This window comes from Oryzias melastigma, linkage group LG4 (assembly GCF_002922805.2).
Source record: "Oryzias melastigma strain HK-1 linkage group LG4, ASM292280v2, whole genome shotgun sequence".
Lineage (NCBI taxonomy): Eukaryota > Metazoa > Chordata > Actinopteri > Beloniformes > Adrianichthyidae > Oryzias > Oryzias melastigma.
In genome coordinates, this window is record NC_050515.1 from 12,978,676 (window position 1) to 12,990,258 (window position 11,583).

The 11,583-nt window shown below is 34.8% G+C and overlaps 2 protein-coding genes across 2 annotated transcripts in view; one reads left to right on the forward strand and one right to left on the reverse strand.

The window, feature by feature from the left end:
• ndufs7 (NADH:ubiquinone oxidoreductase core subunit S7) overlaps window positions 1-3,301 on the forward strand; it is a 7,749-nt gene extending 4,448 nt beyond the window's left edge. The window contains exons 7-8 of the mRNA XM_024279300.2: window positions 818-906; window positions 3,094-3,301. Of these exons, the coding sequence (XP_024135068.1) occupies window positions 818-906; window positions 3,094-3,191 (187 nt within the window). The 3' untranslated portion in view covers window positions 3,192-3,301. The remainder of the gene's footprint in view (window positions 1-817; window positions 907-3,093) is intronic.
• Window positions 3,302-7,010: 3,709 nt separating this feature from the next.
• On the reverse strand, window positions 7,011-11,006 carry gamt (guanidinoacetate N-methyltransferase). Its single transcript, XM_024278112.2, has 6 exons — window positions 10,637-11,006; window positions 9,570-9,715; window positions 9,434-9,497; window positions 9,275-9,342; window positions 9,066-9,176; window positions 7,011-7,260 (listed from the first exon to the last, which is right to left on the reverse strand). Exons 1-6 carry the CDS (start codon window positions 10,812-10,814, stop codon window positions 7,120-7,122), a joined length of 708 nt encoding a protein of 235 aa, XP_024133880.1. The 5' UTR covers window positions 10,815-11,006; the 3' UTR covers window positions 7,011-7,119.
• Window positions 11,007-11,583: the final 577 nt, after the last annotated feature.

The window sequence follows — 11,583 nt, forward strand, 5'->3', positions numbered from 1 at the left end:
CATAAAAGGGGCAGAAAAATAAGTTTTCTTCATTCTGCTCCCTTTAATTTCCTCAAAAATATATCTTTTGTTGTTTTAATGTATTATGTTTATGTTTTTTTCCCGTGGAAATTAATAAAAATGGAAAAAAACAGGTAACACATAGACTGAAAATCAAATAAAGTTGTTTATCTCTCAAAAAGTGGGTGTAAATCAATCTTGATAATAATATTGAGCCACTTTTTTACATTTATTTGTCATCTAAATTAATCTAGAATCAGTCACCATATGGAAGGGGTTTATATGTTTATTTTTTAGTCCAAATAAACAACAAAATACAGAGTCAGAGGCAGAACTTTCTTCAAAAACAGCTGTAAGGAAATAAAAAAGAACCAAAAGTGCTTACCCAGACAACCTGCCATGAGTGTGAAACTGGTCAGACACTTGGAGGTAAAATTAGCCTGGCTTTTGTTCTAGAAGTGCAGCGTATGGGTGCCATCTAACACATTTTTCACATCACAGCTGAGCAGATCACAGCTGCACCGCGCTTAAAAAAAGCTACAATAAACGGGAAGCATCGCAGAGCTTCTCTCTGATCAGGATTTAGGATTTTTTCCGGTGAAGGGAGTCACCTCAGAAACCTCTTTAAAGAGAAAAGTGTCTCTCTGGGACACTTTGACACATGGTGGCAGTATTTACCAGCAATTTATTTAAAATTAGCTTTAAAAACGCTCACATTTTCAGGATATGTTTCTTTACTGCTTGCACGTTTCTGGCTTTAAGAGCTTGTGTACAAGTACAGAGAAATGTTGACTTATTTCATGTTTTGCTGCTCCAGCTGTGCTAATGGAGGAGGGTACTACCATTACTCCTACGCTGTGGTCAGAGGCTGCGACCGGATCGTACCGGTGGACATTTATGTTCCAGGTAATGCACTCTCAATTTAAATTAAAAAAAAAAAGATAACACACAATAGATGTTTGGATAGCCCTGCAGCTGTTGGAAGTTTTTTTGGCAGCAGTTTAAAAGATGTTCTTTATAGACATGATTTTTTTTCTCTCTCTGTAAAAGTGTTTGATGTAGAAAAAACGTGACATCACACCCTGCATGTGTCTGTGTGATCACATTCCAGCATTGTTCAGATGAAAGAGACGTGTGACCACTTTTGCACTGGTTTTCCTGCACAGTAGTTGCCTTAAAGCCGGGTTACTGCTGCATTTCCATGAGAAAAGTGGCACCTGAGAACCAGACTGTAAAACTCAGCCCAGATTTAGTAGTTTCTGATCCTGCTGGGACTGAATGAGAAGAATGATTCTACTTCAACAGCCGTGTTTCCAGCCGTGATGGAGCAGGCTGGGAGGTCCCTGCAGCGTAAAGGTCTTCTGTGAGTTCCAGAGGCCTGGCTGAAAACTAAAGAGTGTTTGTAGTAAAAGGCCCCGAGGCTCCGGAGCAGTCTGCCCAAAGAAATCAGGTCGACTGAGTCTCTGACCTCTTTTATGTTCCTTCTTGGACCACACGTTAATCTGAGAACCTTCAGTCAGAACTCCAATGAAGCTCAATGAAAAACTTTCTAAATATATTAACCTTTTTTTTGTGAGGCCAAGAAAATCTTCTCACAGTAAGTAGTGGAATGTGTTTTATTAAAAAAATGTTCTTTGTTGTCATGGCAACAGAAGTAGGATTTTTGATATTTGATGCTTCAAAAAGATGAAGAAATCTCTGATTTTGGAGGTTGAGCATCAACATGGAATTCACACTGTGTGAAACCTACTTCTGTCGTCACGGCTCAGCGTCACTGACTGAGCTCATCATTCCTGTCATTGTTCATCGAGAGTGTTGAGGTCTTTACTGAACACTCTGTGCAGCACAAAACTGTTTTTTCCTTTTTTTACTATGTAGGATTCAAGCTTAAAGTTGGAAAAAGTCTGCTTTCTCTATGATGTAATTATGTTAAAAAAGCTCTTATGTTTGTGGTTACAATGTCAACATTGACAGGATTTTCTAAAAGTGTTGATGCTTGAATTTATTTAATGTCATTTAGGTTTTTTATCCTAAATTAAGACAATTTTGGAGCCAAAATGGTTTGATGCATATTTGTATCGATAGACGTTTAGGGTGTAAAAATGTAAATAGTTACTAACATTTTTACCTAAAAAATAATTTAGTAACTGAATAAAAAAGTAATTTGTTACCAGGAAAAATAACTATTATTAGTAACTATATATAGTTTGTTTTCTGATCCATTTTCAATGAAATTAGTAAAACATAAATGTATTTGTATTGAACCTTTGATATTTATTGCATATCAACACCAAATAGCTGAGCTATGTTTATGTTTGCTGCAAATATGTTGAAAAGACAATAAAAAAGTATTGCTAAAAAATAAAAGATGTAAATCATGGTATATTAGGAGCAGACAAAAAAATGTAGTTAGAAAAAGCTTGTTGTTAATGACATTTGGCTCCAAACTGTTCAACTGGATAACACTAATATTGCTCGCCATTTTTGTTGCACCAGTAATGTTAGGTTGGGGTTGTGAGGGGCTGTAAGCTAGCGGGAGAGCGTAAACAAAGGGATGATGGGAAATGAGAGCAGGTCCCCACAACTCAGAGGCGAATTTCTGATGAATTCCTGCCGCCCTGCAGAAACTATGTCCTAGAAAACTACAGTTTTTAGGATAAAAATGTCGTAATCATAACTAAAGTCAACAAACTAAAGTTAATAAAAGGTAAAAATTGATTTAATTATAATCTTAAACAACTGGTCTGTTAAACATCTGTACTTGTTTTCTTCAAAGGTCACACTGTTGCCTCAGGTTGTGAGAGTTTGATGTATTTAATAATCTGTAGTGACTACAAAATTTCCTAATGTGGATGAAATTCTTACATCTCCACTTATGCTATAGATGCTTATAGTGTCTGCTGCTGAAGTCATATCTTTTACTTAGTGGATAAACTGCAATAACTTATCCTTCTTTTATTATCTCTTCAACTCTGGCAGCTATAAACCACCTCTGATTGTTGCATAAAAGCCTTATTTTTCCCCATCTAAAATTATTTTTAACTGCCGTCATTCTTTTTGACTTGATGACTAAGAATCTTTTCTTATCCTCAGGTTGTCCTCCCACTGCAGAAGCTCTCCTCTACGGGACTTTACAGCTCCAGAAGAAGATCAAACGTGAGAAGAAGATAAAGATCTGGTATAGGAAGTGATTGTGTAAAATAAGCCTGTGTGTACTCGGTTTGTAAAGTTCAATTTGGAGCAATGCTCCTCGTCCACTTAGAGTTGCAGAAATCCTCAATAAAATCACAGTTAAATACAATCGCTGCTGCTTATTTCTGTCTAAAAACAACTTAGCTGGGGTTTTATTTTGACAGTTTTATTTAAAACGCTCATTCATGTAATCAGATTCATTCAAAAAACAAAATGTTTGTTAAATTCATGAATAAATTGAGTGTCAAACTGTAATGTTAAAAGAATTATTTCAATAAACGAGTTCTTGAAAAACCTTCTGCTGTATGTTTTGCTGTTAAAACCCCCAGAATCTTTCCTGAAACGTCTCAATCTTGCTGATTTGTAAAGCTCAGAATGTTTCTGTTAAAACAATGAAAACACTTTTATTTCAAATTACTCAACATCGAATGACATTTTTTAGTTGAAAAAATACTTTTTTTTTCTTTTAAAAGCTTCAACTTAATCAAAACTAGAAAAGCTGCATTATCTGCCTGCTAGTGTGAACGCTTTTTGCTGAAACAAGTTGCAAAAGATGCTGAAGCTTTTTGCTGAAAATGTTGATGCTGCAATTTACTTTAATTGCTAAAGGGATTTGCTGAAAATGCAAAAGCTATTTCCAAAATTTTAAATTTGCTCTAAAACTGGAAATGTTGTTAAAGAACTATGAAAGAGTGCTGAAGTTGACCTAAATTTCTGAAAATTGTGTAGTAAAGTTGCTAAAAATTCCCACTACATGCCAATTTTGAAAAAAAAAAAAAACTGTATTGTTGAAATATGAGCCTAACTCCAAATTAGCCCAAAATTTTTCGACACGTAAAAACTCAATCACATTTTCAGCAATTTCAGCAATCTTGGCATCTTGCAAAAATTTTGCCCAAAAAACTCAGTAGATGCCAAATTAGCTAAAAAAGCTAGCTTATTGCCTAAATACTAGCGAAACTCCAAATTAGCCTCAAATTTCTCAGTAAACTAAATTAGTCAAAAACATTAGCATGTTGCAAAAATAGAAGCTAAACTCTAAATTAGCCTTAAAGCCCCTGCAGATAACAAATAAGCCAAAAACGTTAGCATGTTGCAAAAATAAATGCTAAACTGCAAATTAGCATAAAAAACTTCAATAGTCAAATTAGCCAAAAAACAAACAAAAAAAAAACTGGCCAATTGTTTAAATACCAGCGAACTCCAAATTAGCCTAAAATTCTTCAATAAACTAAATTAGTCAATGTTAGGGTGTTGATAAAATAGAAGCTAAATTCTAAATGATCCTAAATAACTTCCTTAGATAACAAATTGGCCAAAAACGTTAGCATATTGCTAAACTATTAGCTAAACTCCAATTCCTTTGAAAATTACTATAAAAATGAAAACAGCTCATGAATATATTTAAAAGCTTGTTACTAATCTACTTAAAATGTAGAAATTTGAAGACTCTTTCATTCGCTATGGGGCATATTTTGCTCAATATTTGTATAAAGTTCATAAATACCAAAAATACAAGCAGTAATGTCCTGTACAAGCTGAACGTTTCAATACCAAGAAATCGCTGAAAGGGTGATTGAGTTTTTACGTGCCATAAAATTAACAGAAAGGAGCAGGAGGTTCACTGTTTATTGTGTGAATGCTGCAAAACATTCAAACAAATAAGCACCTTTTTGTTCCTATGAAATGCATTTTCTGCATTTCTAGCAGTTATTTGTTTTGAAATCAGCTTTTTGCATCTTCACGTTTCTCCAAAGCGAGAGTGTATGTGAGCTAACCTACTGAAGTCCTGAGTCAGATCCACCAGCTGCTGCGGGTTCCCACCTGAGTGCAGCCTGCTGTTGCATCATCCATCCATCTAATGATTAATGTGTCCTTGCCAGGTGGTAACGTATTCCCACGTGTTCAGGTTGCACACTTATCTTCTGCCATAATTAAGATGTACACACTGTACTCTTGGTATTTCTCAGCAAACTGTTTAAAGGTTGATCAAATGTTTCGGAGGAAACAAGCATTTTATTTTTAAACGCGAAAGCATTTTGGTGAGGTGCAATAAAACACTCGAAGACTAAAGTGCATTTATTAAACATTAGAGAAGTGTGTTTTTTAAATTATCCTTGAGATTAATGTTTTAAAGAATATCAGAAAAAGCTTAAGTTAAAACTTAACTTATGATTTTTCATTTCTCCATTCATTCTGTTGAAACATTTCTGTTTAGTTTGAAATAATTTAGTTTATCCTGTTGGATAACACGGCAAAAGCAGAAATAATTCCTAAAATTTGAACAATTTTCTTTAAAAAGGGATTAGAAAACTGTTATGTTTAGCAAAACAATGATTATTTTTGCTATTAAAAAGGAGAAAATATTTTTTTTTCTGGAAAGATAGGTCTATATAAGTTTTATAAGTTTCAGTTATTGGAGTACTCTGGTTTAGCAAAAAAATAAATAAAATTTGCAGATTTTAAACAAAGTTTTATCATAATAATTGTCATTACAATTGTATATTACAGCGAGATTTGTGCAGCTGAAAGAAAAAAAAACACACAGATGACATAAAATTGTGCAAAATGAGAGGTAGATAAAAAGTCGAGGTAGTACACAGTGTGCAGGGATGCAATAGTGCAAAAATGCAGTTTTATAAATAGAAGATGGTAAAGGTAATATAGAGACATAGAGTAGGGGGTAAATTATCCAAAAATCATATGATTAGAAAACAACCACATCTATTAAGCTGTACTGATCACTTTACTAAATAAATGTTTCCTTTATGAATACTTTCTTCTTACATTTTGGGGGAAAATGTCAATTTTTAAAGCTTTCCTTCTTCAGATGAAGGTCAGATGGATTAATCATCTCACTTTTCTCAATGTGCTTGTGGTTGAACAACCGTATGTACCTCAAAATTAGCAAGGAGAAACTGCCTAGTGCTTGAACGAGAAAAAGATTTAGTAAAACGTGCAATAAGTTGCAGTTAAATTTGTTCTTTTGACTTTGACTTTATTTATTTTAACCGTTTCTGCACAACTTTTGTCCCTAGCAACCAGTTTTAGTTGCAAAGTGAATATGCTTCTTCTAAGATTTGTGTATTTCTTTATTTTTCACACAAAATGCCCATCCTTTCCAAACAAAATTTATTCTTTTTCTTATTTAACCATTTAAGACCTATTGTCTCAAATATGCGACAAACCAAATTAGCTAAAGAATTACCTAAATTTAGCATTAATCTAAAAGCAAAAACACAAGTAAATCTCTTTTTTCTATAGCTGAGAATAAATTAAGGTGTTAAGAATTTTAATTAGTGTATTTTTTAATGTTGTTAACAGAAAATCCGCACTTATAAAATAAGCCCTTAACACTGTGTTAATAGTTGTAAAGTTACAGTATTTTAAAGATTTTGTGTTTAAGCATCACGGCGACGTCTCAGGTGTTAAAGGGTTAAAGCTTGTCATTGGAATAAAGCGAGAAGCGTTCAAATGTATTATTTTAAGCTGAAGAGATTTTTTTTTGTAGGAAATCAATTTGTCAAAAGATTTTAGTTTTTTTCTTTCAGAAGAAGCTAAAATCAAAAAAAGAAATCCCCTTTTGACACACAAAACACTAAAAAGTAATCACTTTTAGCTTCATTTTCATCTTTTACTTAAAAACTTAGATTCATTTCTGCGATATTTTATCTGGTTTCTTTAAAAGCGGGTTAATCAAAAGTACTATAATTTAAAGATTTATCCATCTTTGAATGCAAAAACACAGCAGCTTCATGTATATGTAGAAAATGTTATTATTTAATGCTTAAATATGTGTAAAATAACCATGAAAAGCCTTTAAACTGAAGCAGTCCGTTTTATTAAAATACAGAGGAGTGAGAAGTGTTGGAGGAGGAAAGTACATACAGGTAAAAAAAATGTGGTTTTCGCAGCATTGTTTGGACTTTATTCCTTTACGATAGTCGGAGTGATCATCTTGGTGAATGAATAGTATTTGCAGTCACTGGGCGGTGCAATGTCCATGGTGGTGGTGCTAATCTTCTCCTTCTTGAAGCCAGCTTGGAGCAGATGTGGCACCTGAGTCTCCTGGAAATCATTAACAGAGAGGGTCGGTCAGAGCAAAGGGGCTCCGTCTGGGCTCCCGCTTATCAGTAACCACGAAGCCAAAGGGACACGTTATTCAGATGCACTCGGTGCTCCTGTGCGCGAATACGTGCGCTTTGGAGATAATTCTGCAGGACACGTCGCAGAAAACACACACACTCCACTACAAATCCACTTTCAATACATCTTTAATTACCAAAACACTTTTTATGTTTTATTGTGATAACATTTTAAAGGTTAGAATCAGATTGATCACTTTTAAATGCAAAAATAAGATTAGATTCCTGATATATTTGACTGTGGTGCTATATAGGACTAAAACATTGAATATTTCAGCAGTTATTTGGGAAAAAATAACTGTTCTGCAAAAATGTGTTCCTAAATGTTGAATTAGTTAAGTTTAGCCATTCTAATATAAGCTACACCCTGGCATCTATTTGTTGCCATAATGAAAGAAAATGCCACATTTGAGTTGGTTTTCTTAAAATTTTAATTCAAAATCTGCTACAGCAGGAGGATCTTATTTGACACAGAGGGTATTTTATTTTGAAAGGATCTTGCATTTGCTGCTGTCAAATACGTTAAAGTTGTTATTTATATAAAAATATCACATTTTTTTTAACTGTAAATATTTGAAAGCTACATTTTCTAAAGCAGGGGTGTCAAACTCAGACGTACAAGGGGCCAAAATCCAAAACACACTTAAGGTTATGGGCCGAACAGGAAAAAACATTCATTGAACACACTAAAACTACATTTTTAAAACTTTGAAAATGTAACTTTTTAAGGTTACTGTCAATAAAAACAGGCAGTAATATTATTCCAGAATAAATCAACTTAAACCTTAAATAATTTAAATATAGCTAAAAGCCAGCTAAAATATTATCTAAATGCCCCATTACCGTAAAAACGAAAAAAAAAAAATCTTTAGGTTACCCAAAACCAGCTAGCGTGTAGCTGAATAAAAAGTTGTATTTCAAAATAGCCTAAAAAAATCTTAGTAAATGCCAAAATAGTTCAAAAAGGTAGCAGACTGCTCTTTTTTTTATTTAAAACTGTAATTTTTTTAACATAATTATGGATAGCAAAAAGGCAGGGATATTACTACAGAATAAATTAGCTTAAACCTTAAATAATTAAATATTTTGCTCTTCATAAAATAGTTTTTCAAAATTATTCAAGTTAACATCTGGCCATTAATAACAATAAAATGAAATGATCTGGAGGGCCGGATCCGGCCCCCGGGCCTTGACTTTGACACGTGGTCTAAAGGAATAGCTAAATGACATGCTTTAGTTAATATAAAGTAGCGAAAATGAAGTTTTAAGAAAAAAGCTACAAAATAAACTAATTTTAAAAAGACAAACTCAACTGCAACGTTGGTAGAATTAACATGAATTAATTAGAACAACTTCAGTCACAAACTTGATGCACTAATAAGAACAAACGCCATCAAATTTTTATCTCTACTTTAAAATAAGCAATATTTTAATTAATTTATAGAGTATACACATTTAATTTAGTTTTGATTAATGTATATTGTGACTAATGTGCTTTTAAGTAAAGTATTTTCAACTATTTTTAATATTTTTTATCGATTTTTACTATTATATTCTTAAATATTTATCTTTTTAGTCATCCTGTGTACTCTTGGTACTGTATATGTACTGCTTAAAGATTGTGATCCTATTCCTGTTCACTGATTGGACAACGAGTGAAGCATTTTTCATGAACTTTCGCTGTTTATTGGTGAGTGAGAGCCTCATAAAGTCATGCAGGTGACCAACCTCAAACATTTTCTCAATGTTGTCATATTTGCCCTTGAGCAGCTCGCCCCACGAGGTCAGGTTGCAGTAGGTGAGAACGCCGCCAGGTTTCAGCATCCTGTAGGCGTGACCCTGCAGGCAAAAAGCCATCATTTACCCCCCTACTCTAGACAAGTGGGTTTGACAAAACTGAAGTGACCCTGATGGATTGAAGTTTGGGAAATACTGACCTTGATGAAGTCAAACTGGTGAGTATGCCAGGTGTCTTCTGACAGAGGGTATGTGTCATACAGGATACCTGATAGAGGATTGGTGTAGAGTCAATGTATCATTTCTAAATCCAGGATAATGTGATCAAAGTTCGCCCACGTCTGTTTCTTTTTTCTCACCATCAAAGTGATTATCCGGCAGGGTGGGGACCACCTCCTCCCAAAGGCCCTTCAGAGGGACGACCTGCAGCAAGAGACCCACAATAAGCAACAATCCTTTTTATTTATTTTCTTTGGTAAACTCACTTCTCCTCACCTTGTGCGGCTGAGACTTGGCCCAGTTCTCCAGACGTGCGAAGACGCCGTCGTTGCACTCGATGATCCAGTGCTCCTCGATGGGGAAAGACTCCAACTTGGTGGCGGCGATGGCCATGCCGAAACCGATCTCCAGAACCCGGCCGCCTTTGAGAGAAAAACACAAGTGGAAAAAGCTGTTCTGTGAATGCCTTTCAAAATAAAAGCAGACATTTCTAAATAATTACTCAATGGGACATTTAAATGTTGTTGGTTGTGGAGGGAAAGCCATGCAGGTCAGAAAGGGCAAAGGGTTTATTTCCTTATACAGTCGCTTATAAATAGATGAGGGTAAAGGTTATCACGTTGAACATTTCAGTCTTTTATTGAATGATTTGGAAAGCTTTATTTCTAAGTTACCAACTTTCAGTCAGCTTTAAAAAAAAACATGATGATGAAACAATGGTGAAAGATCTGTTTATGGAAAATACTGAACTGTTTTTTTTTTTTTTTTTTAATGGACCATATTCTGATATAGGCCTAAGTGTGAACATATGGATGGACATTTTTTACACTTTTAAATGAAGGAAAACTGTTCAGCTTGCAGCTCACACTACTTTCTGTTCAAGTGCATGCATAAATCACAGTATCAGTGTGTGTATCTGTCTGCTTCCATATAAAACTGAAAGCAGTGAGCTGCAGAAACCCCCTGCAAGGAGCAAAAAGCACAAGAAGTTCACACAAAAAAGATATTTAAAGCTTTTTTAAACCCTAAATTGCACGATTAATAGCTGAATTATTTAGTGATTGCAGATAGTAGTTATAAGTTAATTTTAAAATGTTAAAATTATGTATGTTATGTCCGTGTACTTATTATGCAGTTAAATAATACATTTAAGTGGCTTATAGAAATGATGCAAGTTGCTATAAACTGAAAAACACCTCCCAATATATAATATTTTAAAAAAGATCCAGGGAAAGGCTGCAAACTCCACAAACTATAACCGCATGAGTCCATTATCGGACAGGCCCCGTCACACTTCAGTGCGTCCGACAATTCACTCGCTCCTCAACAGCTGCCACTTTTACCTTTTGAGGCTGCAACAGTCGCCAGTGAGTGCATGTACGGGGTTTCCCATCGCTCCATAACAGGCTTCCCCATGATCTCCAAGTGTGTGTCGGCCTCATTGTAACCCGCGCTCGCGTCGTGCCAGGAGGGCTTGCAGTCCTCCCCCTTTGAGAATATGGGCTGAGCGGATGAAGTCATTCTGCTTTGACTGTGGCTGTTCGCTTCAGGTGAGCGCCTGGGCCGACAAACGAAGAGGGGAGGCGAGTGAGGAGGCGGCGGTTTATATGGAGCTCACAAGTGCTGACACGGCAGGAGCGTGACTGGGGGGTCAAAAGCGCACACATTCCGATACACAAGACAGCCCAAGATCGTCTGGAGACGAGATGGATCACTCTGGGGCACTGAAAAGTAGTACATTCTTTAAGTGGATGCAGTGATTTAGAGTATTTTGCGAGATTTAAAGTCATACATTTACAACTTGTATCTCGTAAATTTACAACTTTATTGTAATTTTTCTCATAACATTACAACTTTAAAGTTGTAATAGAAAAAATGTTTTTTCTGCTTGTAAAACACCAATAATATTCTGTCGTACTAATAATCGTCATATAGTTCTGTGTAAAAAAAAAGATTTTTCTTTGGTTTAACAGTACATTAATGACATGACATTAAAAATATGGAATCTCAATTTATCCAACTAATTTGAGCCAAATCTTAGTTTTTAGTACATAAATGAGTATTTTGTGGCCATAAATGAGGCTCTTATTGGCATTTTGTGGACACAAATTGGCCTTTTATTGGCATTTTATGAACAGAAAAAATAACATTTTAGCATAATCAATTCCTATACTAATTTGCGCTCATTTTTCCACACAAATTCTATTTTTTGTACCAAATTCTAATTTATGCACACAAAATTCAAACTTGTGCTCACAATTCTAGTTTGTCAACCCAAAATTCAAATTTT

Bases quoted from the DNA above. Each gene is read 5' to 3' on its own strand.
- gamt (XM_024278112.2), bottom strand. From the start codon at position 10,814: ATGACTTCATCCGCTCAGCCCATATTCTCAAAGGGGGAGGACTGCAAG. The intron at 9,716-10,636 runs GTAAAAGTGGCA...TTTCTCTCAAAG, and splicing joins GACTGTTGCAGCCTCAAAAG to GCGGCCGGGTTCTGGAGATC. The intron at 7,261-9,065 runs GTTGGTCACCTG...AATGATTTCCAG, and splicing joins ACATTGAGAAAATGTTTGAG to GAGACTCAGGTGCCACATCT.